General features: G+C 40.5%; 1 protein-coding gene across 1 annotated transcript in view; it reads right to left on the bottom strand.

Annotated features, from left to right (window-relative positions):
* The window catches only part of FBN1 (fibrillin 1), a 253,200-nt gene that overhangs the window by 191,572 nt on the left and 42,317 nt on the right, over positions 1-19,311 (bottom strand). The window contains exons 5-6 of the mRNA XM_022587160.3: positions 14,420-14,515; positions 10,500-10,595 (exon numbers count right to left, since the gene is read on the bottom strand). Coding sequence (XP_022442868.1) covers positions 10,500-10,595; positions 14,420-14,515 — 192 coding nt within the window. The remainder of the gene's footprint in view (positions 1-10,499; positions 10,596-14,419; positions 14,516-19,311) is intronic.

Genomic DNA, 19,311 nt, shown 5'->3' with positions numbered 1-19,311 from the left:
CCTCTTAATCCCACACCCCTATCTCATCCCTCACCCCCTTCCCTCTCCCCAGTGATAACCACTCATTTGTTCTCTATATCTGTGAGCCTGTTTCTGTTTTGTTATACACATTTATTTACTTTATTTTTTAGATTTCACATATAAGTGATAACATAGAGTATTTGTCTTTCTCTGTGTGACTTATTTCACTGAGCATGATACTCTCTAGGTCCATCGCTGTTGTTGCAAATGGCATAATTTCATTCTTTTATGGCTGAGTAATATTCCATTGTATTGATATACCACATCTTATCTATTCAACATCATACTTTAGAATATTTAAGAACCAAACCCCAGGGATTACATTTAATTTATAAATTAAATTAATTAATTCTAAAATTAATAGATTTGAAAGTGTGGGTTAAACTATGTAAAAAGAGTTACCTTCTTACAGGACTCCCAAGAGCTAATATGCTAACACATCCAGTGCCTCTTCAAGAAGAGGACATGGTATATAGTTTCCAAAATCCTTCTGACCATGGAAACTTCATTTCACGGAACCCCCATGGGACTACTGTTCTGCAAAAAGTACTTTGGCACATCATCTGGACCACAAAGTCCCATATATTTGTTTAATATACATTTATAAACCAAAAGCAGCACAGGTTCTCTAGAGGCTATAACTGCTAAGGAACGTAAACACTAAGCATAGGACTCTCAACTGAGCATATAAAACTGGTAGGGTCTCCAGACTCCTATCCATAGGATTAAGCTAAAACAGTTTCAGAAATAGACCAGTCCACCCACTAAGTTATATATACAAAGGAGAATTTTTTTAAATCCCAGTACCATGCCTCATATAGAAATTGTGCAGAAGCACAGTTTAGTAGAATAGAAGGGCACCACAGAGAGACTTGAAATAGGCCTTTCCTTCTTTGGAGTTAAGCAAGTTGACATCATGCCCCCCTCCTCTTCTCTCCTAGGAGGTCTCCAAACACTGAGAGTCTGGCATAGCAGGGACTTCCTAAGGGTGACTGTTTCCTCCCTTTTCCCCTGGTCAATTCCAGCCTCTGCATATTTGTACTGTCTCTTCCCTTCATCTGTAGCACTTTCCCTCATCTACTCTGCCTAACTAAATAAATCTTGGCCCTGCTTTTTAAACTCTGAAATCAAAGATGTATTTCTATATTTCCAAAAAATAATTTTAAGTCCCTGATGACAAGAATTATATACTCCCTTCTGATTCCATCTTAGTGCCTAGCTTAGGGCTGAGCCTTTATGAAATATTTGCTACAGTTGTTATATCTAATTGACATGACTACAAGAGATTTCATTTATCACTTATATTTGAACAAAACTCCACTTAGACAAATATCCCGAGAAATTAGACTCTAATCTGAGGTCCCTAGCTCTGTGGTTTTTTTAAAACTGGTTTACTTTTACATATCAACATAGGCTTATGATTCTCTAAGATGCTGCTTTCTTAAAAGTGAAATAAACAGCAGCAGGAAGAGACCTGATAGAGACCTTAGGTGAGTGATGATGTGACTAGACACAAAGCTCTAGAACTGTGCTATCCAATATGGTAGCCACTAGCCACATGTGGCCATTAGCTGGCCTAAATTGAGATGTGGCATAATACAGGCATTAGAGTTCAAAGACTTAGTACGGAAAAAAGAATGCAAAATATCTCAGTAATTTTTTAATATTGGGTACCTATTAAAATAAAACTTTTGGATATACTGGGTTAAATAAGATATATTATTAAAATTAATTTTACCTGTTTCCCTTTACTTTTTCATGTGGCTACTAGAAAAGTTAAAATTACATATGTGGCTCACATTATATTTCTATTAGTCAGTGCTGCTCTAGTGTTCTGAGTATCCAAAAATGGAAAAGTGGTCCAAATATTACATGTGGCTACTGATAAAAACTAGTTTCATCTTTTTTTAAAGTTCATAAGAGCAAAAAGAAAAGAAAAAAACCCAATAAAGTTAAAACACTGTCCCTGAAGATTAAACCATGATACCAAATTTAACACCAAATTTAATAGCTTTTTCAATTATTCACTTTGATAATATTAGAGGATGTTAAAATGGATACTTGAACTGGAGCACAAGACAACAGACGCCATATTCTAAGTCAAGTGTGACACTATGATGCAGAATTTGCGAAGGATGTGATGACGATCTGGTCACAGGGCTCTTAAACACTCATGCATATCAAGAATATCAAAACATCCGAGGTAATAAGAGATGGGACGGGAGTTACTTGGGAGAGGGCTGAAATGTCACGAGCTCTCTGTAGGAAACCGGTGGAAGACCACATTGTGATGACAAGTCATGAAAGGGGCTTCAAGGAGAATGCTCAGACTGCACGATGTGTGTTATGTATCCACAACAGGTTGGAGGACGCTGTGGACTGCAGAGGGTCTCACGCTTGGAAACTGGCTGGCCAGATGCTCAGACATGGTTCATGGGAGAGGCTGTTACCACGTCAAAGTTGGTTTGCACTCTGGCCATTTATTGTGGCCAAAAAAAATGTATGAGTGTTTCCTGCTAACTAGTTGTGGGCCACTGCAGGAGAAAGCGGATGTGGAGTGAGCTTAGATCCTTTCTCAGAGGGCTCCGAGAGCAGCAGAGGCCTCAGATGGCTGGAGGTACCAGGGGTCACCCCGGGTTGAGGAAGGAAATGTAAGCAACCAATAGGAACATAGATGCCATATGTGGAATCTGAAATACGATACAAATCAACATATTTATGAAACAAAAACAGACTCACAGATATAGAGAACAGACTTGTGGGAGGGAGGGGAGGAGAGGGAAGGAATGGGAGTTTGGGATTAGTAGATGCAAACTGTTACATGTAGGATGGATAAACAACAAGGTCCTACTGTATAGCACAGGGAACTATAGTCAATATCCTGTGACAAACCATAATGGAAAAGAATATGAAAAAGTGTATAGGGCTTCCCTGGTGGCGCAGTGGTTGAGAGTCCGCCTGCCGATGCAGGGGACACGGGTTCGTGCCCCGGTCCGGGAAGATCCCACATGTCACGGAGCGGCTGGGCCCGTGAGCCATGGCCGCTGAGCCTGCGCATCCGGAGCCTGTGTTCCACAACGGGACAGGCCACACAGTGAGAGGCCCGCGTACCCCAAAAAAAAAAAAAAAAAAGTGTGTGTGTGTATATATATATATATATATATATATACACACAACTGAGTCACTTTGCTGTACAGAAGAAATTAACACAACATTGTAAGTCAACTATAGATGCCTTTGCTCATGTGAGAGACCCGCAGGGGAGAAAGTCTGAAAAGGACTAGAAAATTTCATCCCCCAGCAGCGGAAAAAGTAGCCCACTGAGTGGACTGAGAGAGACAGTGAGTGTGAGACAAAAATTAAACTGCTTTATGATTGCATCCCACCAGTCCTGCTGGTGTGCATGGTATGGTAGCATACGTTCCCTGCTTGCACACAGCTCCTCAACCACAGAAACTGAACGACTATATCAACAGATGTATTTCCTCGAACTATTTTAGGAAAATCAAGTTTACTCAATGATCCACCAACTGAGAAATGTTGCAATACCACTTTAGATGCATAGTAACACTTAAGGCATTCTGCCTCTGCTATCTACACATTAGTATTTACTTTCCATTTAGACTAAATACCAAAAGCTAGGCTCACAGAGGGCTTCAACATTTTTTTAGAAACAACAGTTTATTACTTGTTACCTTTTTAGAGAAAAGAAAATAAGCATTGGGCTTCCCTGGTGGCGCAGTGGCTGAGAGTCCGCCTGCTAATGCAGGGGACACGGGTTTGTGCCCCGGTCCGGGGGGATCCCACATGCCGTGGTGCGGCTGGGCCCGTGAGCCCGTGGGTTCAGAGCCTGTGCTCCGCAACGGGAGAGGCCACAGCAGTGAGAGGCCCGCATACCAAAAAAAAAAAAAAAAAAAGAAAATAAGCATAGTTCTCAGAGCGCTGCCTTCCAAAGACACTGTGAGAATGGGAGTTAGCCTACGGCATTTACTCTGGGAACTTTAATAATAGCTGCCTAAAGTATAAAATTATGTTAAATTAGCATCATAAATGCAGCGCTGTAAAATTTATTTCCAAACATTTCATTAACACCTTCCAGAAAAACGGCAAGGAAAAAAGCACAAGAAAATCAGCACTTGATTCCATGAAGCTTTCTAAACAGCCCTTTGAGAGCAGGCCATGATTCTACTTTCTTTTAATGAGGCAAATGTATCTGAAATGCACCACCTGGTTATTTATATATTTGGATCATTATATGTTAGTCTTTTCCATTCATTAGACACAATGCAGACACTGCTTTTTTGGCTCTACAAAATAAATGCTTATCAACTGCTTTCAGGATAGCTTTTTGAACTCTCTTCTATGAAATCATTAAAAAAAGATCCCTGTGCAAAACCATCATTCGTGAATCATCAGGGAAGCTAAGTTATGAAGATAACAGAGTTGCTCATATATCAACTGCACATAAGAGAATGAAGGAGAATTACAACCAACCTACCTGTCCTCTGTTCTATTCTTCAATTGCTGGAGAAAAACAAAAAACTAAATGCCTTTTCCAGCTCCATTAATACTGGAATCCCTTAAGAGGGCAAGTATGATGACCAGGCTTAGTTCATCATTGTCATGCTTCTCTGATGGACTATGAATTATTGCTGTTCTTTGATTTTTATTCTACTCCATATTTGCCCCCCATTGTTCCTTTTTCTTAAAGCTATCAGTTCAGTAATGCTTTCCCCTATACTTTTTATAATAGCCAGCAGAACAGCCAACAGACTTTCTTGATTTGGGAGAAATCCAAGTATTGTCTTCACAGTTTAGACTTGGGTAGGAATTTAACATTGAACAAATGATTCAGGATTTTGAAGAATTCGTGTCCATGCTTACATTCAGACGGTACATAATGAAGACCTCCAGATGGAGTAATGATAGAAAACTTCTTGTTATTAGCACTTATGCTTCCAAAAGGCTTCATACTCTGGCTCACATAAAGTTTGACGTTAAAATATTAATCTAATTCCATGTGTTTTAAGAACCATGCAAGACAATTCTTTTCACTGCTTTTTAATCTAAGTCAATTTTCGACCCCAAACGACTAATGTGTTTGATTATTGACTGTCGTCACTAGAACCAACACTATTTTAGGCTGTTTCTAAAAACCCAAATGACTCCCATAAAGGGAAAAAAATGGTCACATGCTCATTTGAATGAATTGCTGACTGTAAAGGTAATTACAAAAAAGAGTTTCCAAATATGGCTCGAAGAGTTGTAATATTGTAGGAAAACTATATAACCTTCCATGGTAACTGCACTAAACGACAATATTCATTTTCTATGGCTACATTTTAGAATGTTGGTTCAGTCATTTGGAGTCAATTTATATGTACTGCAGACAGACAGGAATCATCCTCTCTCCAAGAATGGATTATTATATTTAAAATATCAGAATCAATCAAACAGAGAAATATCCCCAAACCCTGCATTACATACACCCAAGAAATACTCAAGACTCCTTTCTCTTGGCTTTTAAAATGATTTAAAAGCAACTTAGCTCAACTCTTCCTCCAGAGAGGAAAACTACCTACCTTGCCAAATTTCTTGAAAGGATTTTTCCCCCCACTCCATAACTTTCACTCTAAAACTCTTAGTTCTAGATTTCTTCTTATAATTTCTCAGAAAATTTTCTATAGTTACTAATGACCTCTTTCCGAGTGAAACCCAAGTATGGCACAGTGGTCATGTACACAGGCTTATGAGCCAGACCGGCTGGGTTCAGTTGTTGATTGTACCACTTACAAGCTATCTGACCTTGGGCAAGCTCTTTGACCTCTCTTTGCCTCTGTTCGCTCCTCTATAAAATGGGACTCATTAAAGGACTTTTCTCATAAGGTTGTTGCAAATCACCAAAGTCAAGTGTTCCGCATACTGTCTGGCCCCCTCTAAGTACCCAGTCCATGTCACCTGTTATCACATCAAAGGGCCTTTTGTTATTCTCATTCTTTCTTGATCCTTGAAGAGTCTAACAACTGCCAAGCTATTTCTTGAAGTCCTTCTTGCTTTTAGTTTCTTTGGCTCAGTGCTCCCCTAGTTCTCTTGCCTCTCTCCATGTTTTCTCAGTGTCTATCTTTTGTTCTCTTCTTCCTCAGGCCTGTTCATCAGTAACCCCACCCCGTCTCCAAGTTCAGGTCTATCTCCATCATTCTTCTCTCTTTTTTCATTACCTTGAGAAGTCTCATCCACTCACATGATTCACTGTGTTTAATATAAGAGCATTTAACAAGATTTTAAATAGTCTGCATTCTGAGGCAAGATGGCAAGAGAAAGTGTGCTTCCAATAGTCTCGTTGGCAGTAACTATGGCAATACCCAACTAGCTTATGTTATCATTGCCAAAGCAGGCACTGACCTCATTTCAATATTCTAATAACAAATGCGAAAATACCATACCACTGAGCTTAGGCAGTGATAAGTTTTACTGGTTGCTCAAGACCCAAGCAGAGAGAAGGCAAAAGTGAGGGGGAGGGGGCAATCAGGAAAACCATAAATGTAAATTTACAGGAAAAAAAAATATAAGAGGAAGAACAATGAAAGAAACTTGGCATGTGAAACAAAACACAAAGAGATGCAATCTTTGATACAGAATGTAGCAGGAGGTGGCAAACTCAAGTGCCCACAGGGGCTAAAAAGTAAGCTTAATGAATAAAGGGAGCAGGATGTAAGACAATAGGGAGTAGTAGGGATTGTGGCAAGCTAGAGACTATAACTAAAGGTACTCACATTCAGTTTTTAAAAAGTAAACATTACAGGCCAAACAAGTCACAGGCCTCTTCTTTTCTTCCTCTGAACATAGCAGGCAATAGTACCATTGTCACCTGCCCAATGAGGCTGACTAGCCAAAAAATTTTTTTAAAACATATTTTACTGGCTAAAAGCTACAAGCGAGACAAATTTGCTTCATAGTCTGACTGCATTTGTTGAATGAAAGTTATGATTCGTAATTCAACCATGGATCCACTGCTTGTCTCCATCACAAACCAAAACACTATGTTCATGGGTTATTAAGATTCACTTACTAGCTTAAAGTGATCCAAATCCTGCCAGTATCACCCCCCAAAGGATAGTCTACACTTGTACTGGCTCTCTGATGTAGCTGCAGACATATAGTTGCAAGACCTCTCAGGGACAAAGATGATTATCCTGAGAGGTACTTGTAACACATTTGAAATGTCCCCTTCCATGTGTCTTACATCGTGATAGGAGGTTGTTTGTTTGTTTGTTTATTGTCACCTGGCTTAGGTCAAAACATACCTTCTTTTCTGCATCCTTGCCAAATGAAAAATGCCAGTCATGTGGCCCTGAAAGATGGGGCCAAATTCAATTAGGACTCAACACTGCAAGCTCTGTTTAAAATGAAACAATGAGAAATATCCAGAATTGTCCACAAGTAGGTAAGCAGCAGTTACTTCCAGGAGATACTTTTTCGTCATCTGATAATCATATCTCAAGATTTTCCGGTGCTTCAAAATAAATTCAGTCCAACATTTATTGGCCATACGCTGTGCATCACGCATTAAGCTTGGCTTAGGAGTTTAAAAGATGATGGAACCACAGTTGCTGGTGAGGAGCTTACACTCTAATGGGGGAGATGCACATGGAAACCTGCTATTTCAATACAATGTGGTAGGTGCTATCAAAAGATATGTGGAGAGAGTGCTCAGAGAGAATGCAGAAGAGGCCCTGGGCTCAGCCTCCTAGAAGAAGGAAAGAAAATTAGTAAAGACTTCCTGGAAGTTCATTTTTAAAAATAAAAAGCCAGGGCTTCCGTGGTGGCGCAGTGGTTAAGAATCTACCTGCCAATGCAGGGGACATGGGTTCAATCCCTGGTCCGGGAAGATCCCACATGCTGCGGAGCAACCACTGAGCCTGCGTGCCACAACTACTGAGCCTGTGAGCCACAACTACTGAAGCCCACGTGCCTAAAGCCCGCGCTCCACAACCAGAGAAGCCACCTCAACGAGAAGCCTGCGTACCGCAACGAAGAGTAGCCCCCGCTCGCCGCAACTAGAGAAAGCCCGCACGCAGCAACGAAGACCCAACGCAGCCAAAAATAAATAAATAAATTTATTTAAAAAAATAAATAAATAAAAAGTCACATTCCGTTTAAAACATAATGCAACTGGCCTACATAGTTGAACAACTTAGTAAGTATACTAACCCACCATCAGAAGTGACACTGAATACTTCCCTATGCTTCAGGATGGATTTGTCCTGACTCAGTTCTATATTTTTATTAATCACTCTTGAAATCACAAGCATTCGTCTGAGTAATAGGATATCTTGCCTCTAATTCTTTAAAGAGGTAAGCAGATGACTTCCACAAGAGCAGAAAACAGTGAAGACTAAAAATGGAAATACAATCCTGGAATCAAAGAGCCTCCCCTCTCCCGTGTGGTGAGAGAAATCACACTCATGTTTCCGTTCTCCCACTGAAGGTTTGGTTCTGTATTCCCAGGTAGAAGAGGCAAAGGGCAATGATTAAAGAGAGCCTGCTTCCTCCCGACTCTCCACAACCACAAATGCCTGAAAACCTGCCATTTAGGGATTAATTTTATTTAGATAATCACTATTGTGAAGATTCTATGGGGCCAAAATATATTTACACCTAAGTGCAAATTTTAGGATACCCTTACCACGGAGGAAAGCAGTTAAAGACACTCCAAAATTTGGAGAAATCCCTAAGTAATATGCCAGTTTTGATTAGCAGTTTAGTAACTTAACCCATTCACATCATTTCTTAATCTTGGTCAAAGATCAAGTCTTTGAAGAAATAAGTGTGGAATGGTTAAATATCATGCCCTCTTTATTTTAGACTGTTTTATCAGTATTTGTAACTATGGGTATCAATATTCTTTGCAGCAAATTATTAACCAGATTCTTAGAGGTAAAATGCTCTATAACTTCATTCTATTAGTGATTTTTCTAAAACAAATTAAGCCCACTATTATCACTTCCAGAATTATTTTCACACTGTTCAAGTTACATGTTAACAACTTTAATCTCAACAATTTAAATCCTATATCATCATCACTGAGTAAATAATAAGGCCACAGAATGATACTACCTAATCAAAACAGTTGTCTTTATTACTCTTGAGACCATTAGATATATATTAGCTCCAAGTCGATAAAAATACATCAAGTTGTAAAGAGAAACAGTTTTAAAGAGGGACTCCAAAATGATGCCAAGTACAATGTAACGGCCAAGAGTCCATGATGCGTCACATATCCATACCATGCAGTGGCCTTGTGAACAGAGATACAATATAATCTATCCAGTAATAATAGAGTTACTTGCTAAAATAGTTATTGTTGCTTTATCAGCAAAGAACTGAATTTAGACGAACTCATAAAACTACAAACAGAAGACAATTTCTCACATACCACTCTGTGCTCTTTGCTTTTAAATAACATATATTCAACACTTGCTACTGAATCTTTACTTTCCATCTTAGAATAAAATGATCTCTATACAACTTTGGATAAAGGTGACGACTGAAGTTTAAAAAGTTCATGAATATTTTTCAGTGGGTATTTTTCATGAGAATTTTTGCAGTTTTGTATGAAAGGAACCTCCTAAATCTTCACGATAAAATCTTCACTATAAAACTAGGAACGATGAAAACATGGCTATGAATGTAAAGACAAGATGATCAACAAAGCAAAGGTCAGGGCGGTGGGTATTTAAGAATACTGCACATTTACATATATCTCAATATCCTATTTGTATGCATAGGCAAATCAGGTAGAAATCTCTTTTAATTAAGAGCAGCAGTATACATTAGACTTGAAAACTGAAAACCCACATTCAAATTAAAGCTGCTTATTATGTGTGTGGCCTTAGGCAGCTCCCCTGACCTCCCCGAGCCTTGATCTTCTCAGACGGAAAAGTGATAATGATTATACACATGTCAGTGGGCAGCAGTGAGTTCTGAATAAACTACAGGTGTGAAAGCACTGTTTCTCAGCAATCAGTATTTCTAGTGAACTTTAAATGCCGAGCTTGTATACCACTACAGCCAATAGGTCCTAATAGACCTTTAGGTGCAATTTTTGTCTCATTCTGGATTTTTCCCCTTGCCATACAGATGTTTGATTTGGAGCCACCTCCCTAATTTACTAGGATAATAATGAGCTCAATCCTTACTCTATGGAAAATTTTCCTCTTTTTATCTTGATGCCAACTGGTACTTATGCATAGGCTCACTACTGAGTCCCGCAGTCCACTGGCAAGAATTACTGAATAACACGCATAGACTTAGGGCCATTGTCTTGTCATCCTAGGAACCTTCCCAGTGACAATTCAGAAACCCCCTCAAAGCTCAGCAAAATTTACGAAGCAGCCGCAAGAACCCAATGCATGTTGACATCAATCATAGCTTTAGCCACTAGAACATCTTTACACCGATACATTAAAAAAAATTACCTCTTTCACACTGGGGTCCAGTAAAGCCGTAAGTGCATGCACATCGATTTGGGGCCACGCACCTGCCTCCGTTGAGACAGCCACTTTCACAGACAGCTGTAAAATAAGGAGACAGGAGCTGAGAGGCTGACGGGCTTCACCTGATAGTAGATGCTAATAAAGTAACATTTACTGTCCCCTGAAAGGACAACAATAAAAACACTAAATAATCACCCTGGTATTTGTTTTAAACAGTTACTGTACAGTTCCAGTTCCCCGGATGTTCCTCAGTCAACTCAGGTAAAACTACCTGGAATAGGTGAGTATGTACCTGTGTTAATGCTGACAGTTTCATCCTGGGAAGCATGTGAGCAATGCTTTCAGTTCCGCACCTAAAATGGTGGTTTATAAGAGATACCCCTGATTGATAAGAACTGCATTTTGGCAACCTGACTCTCTTCTTATGATTTATGTTTAATTTCCAGAGGGTTCTCATGAGGGAACATTGGCCTCTCTACTTTCATCCTTACAGAAATGCAGCATGTTAAATCACTCTATTAATTGCCAATGACAAAACATGAATACTGACATTCAGTAATTTATGCACCATAATAAAGACCCAATTGAATGTTATAAGAGAATCTCTGGAAAATATTGGTAAGATAAGTCCAGAGATCCTTGAGGGAGGGACTTTTTACTTGTCAAGAAAGGCATTAAGGGCTTCCCTGGTGGCACAGTGCTTGAGAGTCCGCCTGCCGATACAGGGGACATGGGTTCGTGCCCCGGTCCGGGAAGATCCCACATGCCGTGGAGCGGCTAGGCCCGTGAGCCATGGCTGCTGAGCCTATGCGTCCGGAGCCTGTGCTCCACAACGGGAGAGGCCACAACAGTGAGAGGCCCGTGTACCGCAAAAAAAAGAAAAAAAGAAAGGCATTAAAATAAGATCTGACAGCTCATGCCCTGAACAACTCTTCTCCGTACAACTTCCTGCAACTCACTTATGCATGGCCTCTTTCTAGGCATCTTAATCCACAGGTGGTAGGCTGCCCCTGCCAAATTTGCCAGTCCCTCCCACTCTTCAAAGCCCAGCTCAAACCTCACTCCTCCATGAGGCTTCCCTAACACCTCCATTTAAATTAATTCCTCCTTCATATATTTCCCACACATTTTTCCTGTACCCCTGTGGCAGTCATGGAGTTGAGCCATTCAGATCTCCCTCCAAGAAAACCTACAGTGTGGAGCTTAGTTGGCCGACAGCCTGAAGCTGCTACACCTTCAGATCCGCTACTATGTTCATGCCAAGGGCACACTCTCCTGGCTCCTACCACCCAATGACTAAGCATGGTGGAGACTGGACATTTCTGCCCATCATGAAACTATTCTGAGGGGCAATCTTTATTCTAGGCTCCCTATCAGCCTGACCAAGGCTTTCATGAAGTTGCACTATAGTCTGAGGCTCCAGACTAAATCGTGATAGCGTTTCCTTCCCTCTCTCCTTGCCCAGGGGTGTGACCTGCATCATGGTCTGAAGGTCCTCTGTCCTGACTCCTGCTTTCTTTCCCTTTGATTCTTTTTTTTTTTGTGGTACGCGGGCGTCTCACTGTTGTGGCCTCTCCCGTTGCAGAGCACAGGCTCCGGATGCACAGCCTCAGCGGCCATGGCTCACGGGCCTAGCCGCTCCGCGGCATGTGGGATCTTCCCGGACCGGGGCACGAACCTGTGTCCCCTGCATCAGCAGGCAGACTCTCAACCACTGCGCCACCAGGGAAGCCCCCCTTTGATTCTTCATAGGCTTTTTCCCCAATAAATCTCTTGTGCATCTAATTCTGTCTCAGCATCCACTGGGATCAGTGCACTTGAACTAAGACAACCCCTTATAGCCAAAAATTATAGCAGTAGTCCATTGATCATCACAAAATTAGAGAAGTTTATGTATATTCATTGTTCTAATTTGCTTCTTAATTTACAGTTAGGAGAGAATGAAGAGGTTTAAGCAGAAAAGAAATTTTGAGATTGCCTAAGCCAACTCTTCCATTTTACAGATTAGGAAACTGAAGTCTAGGAAAGGTCTTCTAATTCTACTGGTGTTACCTGAGTGCCTGTCGTGCACTGGGCTTTGGGCTCTACTCCCTCTGGAAGCATCAAAGGAAACAGAAGATGCACAGCAGCTCCTTCTGATTCCCTTTCTGAAAATGCCTTTGAATCCATCCCCATCCCACCATCTCTCTAGCCATAGCCTTAGTACTATTCTTCCTGCTTCTGTTTCTTCCCCTCTACTCTGGCCACAGTGGTCTTTCTCATTGTAAACCACTGTACGTGAAGTGTATAGGCCAGTATTTCATAGCATTAAATGCATGGGCTGTGAAGTTAGACTGCTTGGGTTCAAATCCCAACTCTGCTGATTACTCCCTGTACAGCCTTAGACAAGTTACTGCCCCAGGTTTTTCATTTCGTAGAGGGTAAAAAAGGCCTCTACCTCAAAGGGCTGTTGTTATGAGTTATGAGTTAATACGTGTAAAGAGTTTGAACATGTGCCTAGCATATAGTAAACAGAGTAAATACTCAACAGATGAATGTTGTTGGTCGTTGTCTTCTCACTCCCCTTCCCTGGCTCTACTTTGAGTGAAAAAACGGTATGCGTAAAGGCACTCCAATAGCCCATGACTTCCATTCTGACCTTAGCTTCCTTCCCATCACCTCCCTCAGCACTTAAGTCCTAGCAACGCCAAAGCCTGACCTCCCATGCTATGTACGTCATGTTCTGCTGCTTTGGCTTATGCTGTGCCGGCTGCCTAAAAGGCCCACCTTCCATCATCTGACAAGGGAACTCCTACCCACCCCTTAAGACTCAGCTCAAGGGTCTCCCACACTGGGGAGGCTGTCCTACCTCTCCTCCCTCCATGCTACTGCTGTGGGCTGCCAAAGACTCAATCGTCATTCTTACTATAGTGCAGTGTATAGACAGTCAGGAGGGTATTACATAAACTTTGATTTACTTATAATACCATTATTCATCATAGCAAATACATATACAATGGCAAAAATTGGAAACAACATGAATAAATGCTGATCATTAACAATTCACTAAATAAACAGTAAAACCTATATATAATGGAGTATTATGCAACTATTAAAATGTATTTTTAAATGTTCAAGAAATGAAATATACTTCTAATAAAATATTAAGTAAAAAAGTTATATGAAAAATTATGCATACAATGGATCTCACGTACCAAATATGCATTAAAAGACTAAAAGGTAATATCTGGAATGGCAGGATTGTAGAAAACTTTATTTTTTATATTTTTAAACTTTTCTAAATTTTCTGCACGGTATATATATTCTTCTTAGTGTAATAAAAAGTGAGCTCTTTCAGAGGAATTTTCATCTCTGCAAAGCACAGGGGCTGATACAGAGTAGACACACAATCAACAGTGTTCATGAATGAACAAACACACTGGCCAGCAGTGTGATAAATACTGTAAGAGCAGAATCTAGATTGGGAAACTAGAGAGATACAGACATCAATAGTCAAGAGAAAAGAACATGTTTGGGGAGAAAGATGAAGTTGCGTTTTGAAATACTTTATTGGAGATGCTTATTGAAAATCCAAGAGATGGTGGAGATGTTGAGCAATCAAATGGAAGGCATACATCTGGAGTGAACAAGAATTCTTGGGTGTGTAAATCAGAGATGAGGTAAGCAGGGTAGTGGAGGTAAATGAAAGAAAAATGAATCAAACCACCCATTTCCAAGGTTCCAGTCAGAAATTTGGTACTATGTGTGTTGGGTAAGTGATCTGTTCATCTGTAAGAGTCACTGCACATCTCTAAAAATGCCATGTCCCAGGAAATCAAAGAAAATCCACCAGCACTTATCTCTGTATTCTCTTTGCCTCTATAGATTAACATCTAGAATATTTATAACTATGGTTTACTTACGTTGTCCACAGTGAGTCCCTATGTATCCTTTCTGGCACAGACAGTGATCATCACTGCAGCTACCTCCATTCATGCAGCGAATGTTACAGTGTTGGACTTGAAAAGGAAAAGAAAAAAGACTGATTTATTTTTGCAATTTAAGCACATAGATAGCAACAGTTCACACGAGTTGATCTGCAGTGAAGAGAAAATAAAATGGTTTATCAAGATTCATATATTTATGCAGAAATAACCTAATTGACAATGCTAAACATGTCATTTTGTGTGCATAAAATCATTTACAATGCAACGTAATTGTTTCTTCGATAATTACTTTAATAATGCTCAATGACTTCTCTAATTTAGCAGAACTTATCACTCAATGTCATTTCTGTAATTTACACCAACAAGAAAATAGTGCCTTGAGGGACCAGACGAGACAAGATTACTACGGCAATAATTTTCTTGTTAAAAGATGCGGAGTCCCAGGTAGGTGGGCAGGAAAACATTCAGGGTGACAAATTCCAAGAAATATTGGTAAAAGAAAATTTGGAGGCAGCAAAAAGAAGGGAAAAAAATACCTACAACGGCATTTAATAACAAGACTGCTTGATAACGGAGACAGCTGGACTCGGCTCAGAAAGAGCTGCTGGTTTAAACTGTAACGTTAAACCAACTAAGACCCACAGTATTTGAAACCCACTCTTTATCACACTGTCACCTACAGAAGTGTGAGAGCTTCAGCACCCAGAGCAGGAAGACCACGGGCAGGCGGGCTGACTTAGACTGAGACGATGAGGCGCTAGAAGGAGCTGGAGTGAAAGACGCCTCGGAGAGAGAATGACAGCGTGGTGTGGGCTCCGGCACCTTCAGGGCTCTGCTGCCTCTGCTTCAGTAATTCAGGCACTCTCAAAATCCCAGGCTGCTCCTTAGTCCTCTAGAAACAGTCAACTACCTTACTTGGAGAAGACGAAAGGCTTGATCGAATTAATCATTGTTGACACATCCCTATACGAGGAGGCCAGGATTGGGCATGGAAATTTGGCTCACTCCTCCCTGTCCTCCAAGCTGGGGGAGTAAATCCCTAGAGAAAAAGGCTCAACAATTTCACATCAGGGGACGAAAAGTCCTTCTTCTGTGTAAGAGCAGAAATCAGCTGCTTATGCTGGCTCTTATGCAAAGCCTTCTTGGAGCACAGGGTCCACATCTTCTCCCAAGAGCAGAGAGGAGACTCCTCCCAGCAGCCACCTTCTTCAGCACCCCTTGGTAGGATGCTCAGTTCAGAATCCCAAAGAGGCTGCTGACTTCAGGAGAAAGGGCCATTTGCGTCAAGTGCTACACAAATCTCAGCATGACAACAGGGAGAAGGAAGGTGCCAGGTTGAAAGTGAGGCACCTTTTCGAGAACATGTCACATACTTCCTGAAACACCATCCAAGACTCCCTACGTCCGCTCTATTAAGAACCCCTCCATCTCACATGCAAAGCCCTCCCGTGAGCCTATCAGGGCTGCTTTGCCTACTCCTAATACATTCTGTGACTCAGTCCCCAATGCACTTTATCAGTCAGTCACTCACTCAACAAATATTTCTGAGTGCCGTACCAAATGCCTGGTACTTTGTGCTAGTCTCTTCACGAATCTCCTCTTTAAACTGCCACTTTGTCCCTTTGCCCCAACCCCTAACATATAACACACACACAATTCTCACCAAGTACTGAAATCCTACCTATCTCCTAGACCCACTGCAAACGTCTGTTCTTTCCTTTGATCTTTTCTGATTTCTGTTCTCTCCTCCCTCCCCCACTAGATACTAGCCCTCTTTGTTCTGACTCCAGAGTACTTAATAATTCTCTCTGGAAATATATGTTATATAATCAAACTTTTTTTTTTTAAGTTATTTCTCCTATCCCCAGCACATTTGTCTAAAGGCATCATGAGAGTGGGGAGTGGGAAGAATCATGATTATTAATTATATCCCCATAAGTGCTCAGAGCATCCCTTGCCTGTATACAGGTGCTGTATAAAACTTTGCTAAATTAATTTCTGTTTCCTTAATTCATGCTCCATGATAATGACACCAAAAGCTATGCTCAAACACTGAGACTGTGTAGTTGCCTAAGCACTTACACAGCACTCAATAGGTTGCTATTAAAAATATTTTTATCACAGGGCTTCCCTGGTGGCGCAGTGGTTGAGAGTCCACCTGCCGATACAGGGGACACAGGTTCGTGCCCCGGTCCGGGAAGATCCCATGTGCCACGAAGCGGCTGGGCCTGTGAGCCATGGCCGCTGAGCCTGTGCGTCCAGAGCCTGTGCTCCGCAACGGGAGAGGCCACAACAGTGAGAGGCCCACGTACCGCAAAAACAAAAACAAAAAATATATATATATATATATATATTTATCTTTGTTTCCCCACATATAAAAGCAGAAATAACTCCTTTGTTATAAAGCAGAAACTAACACACCATTGTAGAGCAATTATACTCCAATAAAGATGTAAAAAAAAAAAATCAACCAACCCAGAAAACTGATTAAAACAGTTATTTTAGGCTCCTATGGTTTCTATTAAAACCTCTCAGCCAAAATGCTTTCTTAACTAAAAAACTATTTACAAGTATACAAAAGAAATGATTTGATGAAAAATTTGGATAATATTCTAAGTAGGTCAGGAAAAGGTGTACAGTTGCTTTAAAATCTGAAGTTAAACTTAGCTTCATCCTATCTTAGCAAAACAGTGAGGGTTGGGAAAAGCACAGGAAATGATGTCATCTGTCAAGCAGCATAGGAACTCAACCCACAAACTGATTTCAATTAAAGTGGTTCAGGCCAAGAGCTAATTTCCATTCCCACATGAGCAACAAAGCCATTTAGCTACTTTGAGATAAAAAAGCTAACAGTAGTTTAAATAGTGACTTTACATTACTTGTTCAAATTGAAAAAGAGAATGAATTCTTCTTTCTGGGAAGAATGGTAAGCTTACATTTAAATGTAATATCATAAAAACCTCCCTGATATGCTGTTACGCTTTTTCCTACACTGTCTTTCAGGTGAACTTTTTCCAGCATAAACTATTCTTTCTCCTTTAGAAAATAAAAGCACTTGGTCAGACTTGTGAAACAGTAAGGCATGGTTAGTCCAGTGGTCGAAATAAACCAATGTACCATGTCTCCTTGGGCCAGAGGTGGAAAGCTCATCGGCAGATAACAGCATCTTAATCTCCTGCTTTGCCACGATCATGTTTACCAAATTCACATTCTTTGTGAGTCTTAGATCTGCAGGGGAAAGAGTATTTCCTTAAAGGTGGGAGTGATCACTCAGGATTTCTGTGGGGAAATAAAGGAACTAGATCTGTAGCTTCACTACACAGCAGAAACAGTTTAGAGAGTATATATATACACACTGGTTTTATTGTTGATTGAGTCCTGCCATTGATGCATATTCTAAATTTACTCTGATGTGACAAAGAATTCCAGATGTCTGGCAATTAGGAGACCATGTTCTATGTCGCTAGAAAAAGCCAACTGAAAAAATAAGGGCTTCACTTGAACCCATATGATGCTCTAAATAACTCAAGTTAGAATATATTCCTAAACTCAATCTGTGTTAAGATTTTACCAGAAACTGAAAATACTAGGGGAGTTTAAGTGTCAGTGTACAGGTCTATGCTACCACGTGCAGCTGGCCCAGAGAAGAACTTCCCCTCCAAGATGGGCAGACAGCCTCAAAGGGTTTCGAGAAGGCTCAACATCCTAGAAGTAACAGAAAATGTTGCCATTAACCTGTATCCACATAGAGTCCCAAACAAATTTTATGTTCATTCCAGAAGATGTCAGTCAGTCATTTCAATCATTCAACAAATATTTACTGAATGCCCTCCATTTGCCAGGTATCAGAAAGAGTAGAAGAAACTTTCTTTAGATTATAGCCCGGCACAAGTTAATTCTTAAAATAACCAACCAAAAGAGAGTGACGTAAACACGCTACTGGAACAAGAGAGATGCAGGGCTGGCACTTGGGTCTAAATACCTCTCAGGTAATGATTTTCTTTGGGATGCATTAGCTTGGGACTGATTCTAAAAACTTCCATTATCTTGGCAGACACAAGGGGAAGAAAGAACACTGGGAACAATTTGCAAATAAGTATCTGTATGGCAACATGTGATTTTAATGTAGGCACTAGGAAAAGTACAAGGCAAATTAAACAGCTAGACTAACTTCTGTACTTGACACCTGAGACAACAGTCCATAGGGGCAACCAGAGTCACTGCAGGACAGAAATAATTTTCACTGGGAGAGATAACAGGAATGACATTTTCCTTAAGTGCATAAATAATCTATGGTGCCTTAGAAGAGCAACTTCACTAAAGTGTCTCAAAACAAAACAAAAAACCTAGCAGAGCTGCAAATGGTCCAGAGAAAGACAAGTTATATGATAGCAGTGATAAAGGCACTTCCATAGAGGGCTAACTAGAAAGCAAAGAGCTCATTCCTCTTCTTCCTGTTCATAGAAATCCCACACCACCCTGAAAAATCTTTCCAAGGTCACTTCTTCCAGACTAGCTACAGTACCACCTTCCCATCCTTTGAGCGTTCTCACACTTTCAGCATGTGGTTGCAGCACACTCACTCAAACTCACTAACACACTGCTCTACAATTGTTCCCCTGGCCTTCTTACACACTTAGAGCTTGGATTCATGTTGGGAGTAGCAGCACCCCAAATTCTAACTAAACTGAAGTGAATTAAAAATGATAAAATTTTATCCAACTAAAAGGGGTTCCAAATTGTAAAGATGCCAATACTCACCAAACTGACACACAGGTTTAAAGCAATTCCTATCCAAATCCTAGAAAGATTTTTTTTGTAGGTACAGACAAGATGAGTCTAAAATTTATATGGAAAGGCAAAGGAAC

The sequence above is a fragment of the Delphinapterus leucas genome, chromosome 2, assembly GCF_059928025.1.
Source record: "Delphinapterus leucas isolate spDelLeu-1000000601 "Yukka" chromosome 2, BTC_Dleu_Yukka2, whole genome shotgun sequence".
NCBI lineage: Eukaryota > Metazoa > Chordata > Mammalia > Artiodactyla > Monodontidae > Delphinapterus > Delphinapterus leucas.
This window is presented reverse-complemented; position numbering and strand designations above follow the sequence as displayed.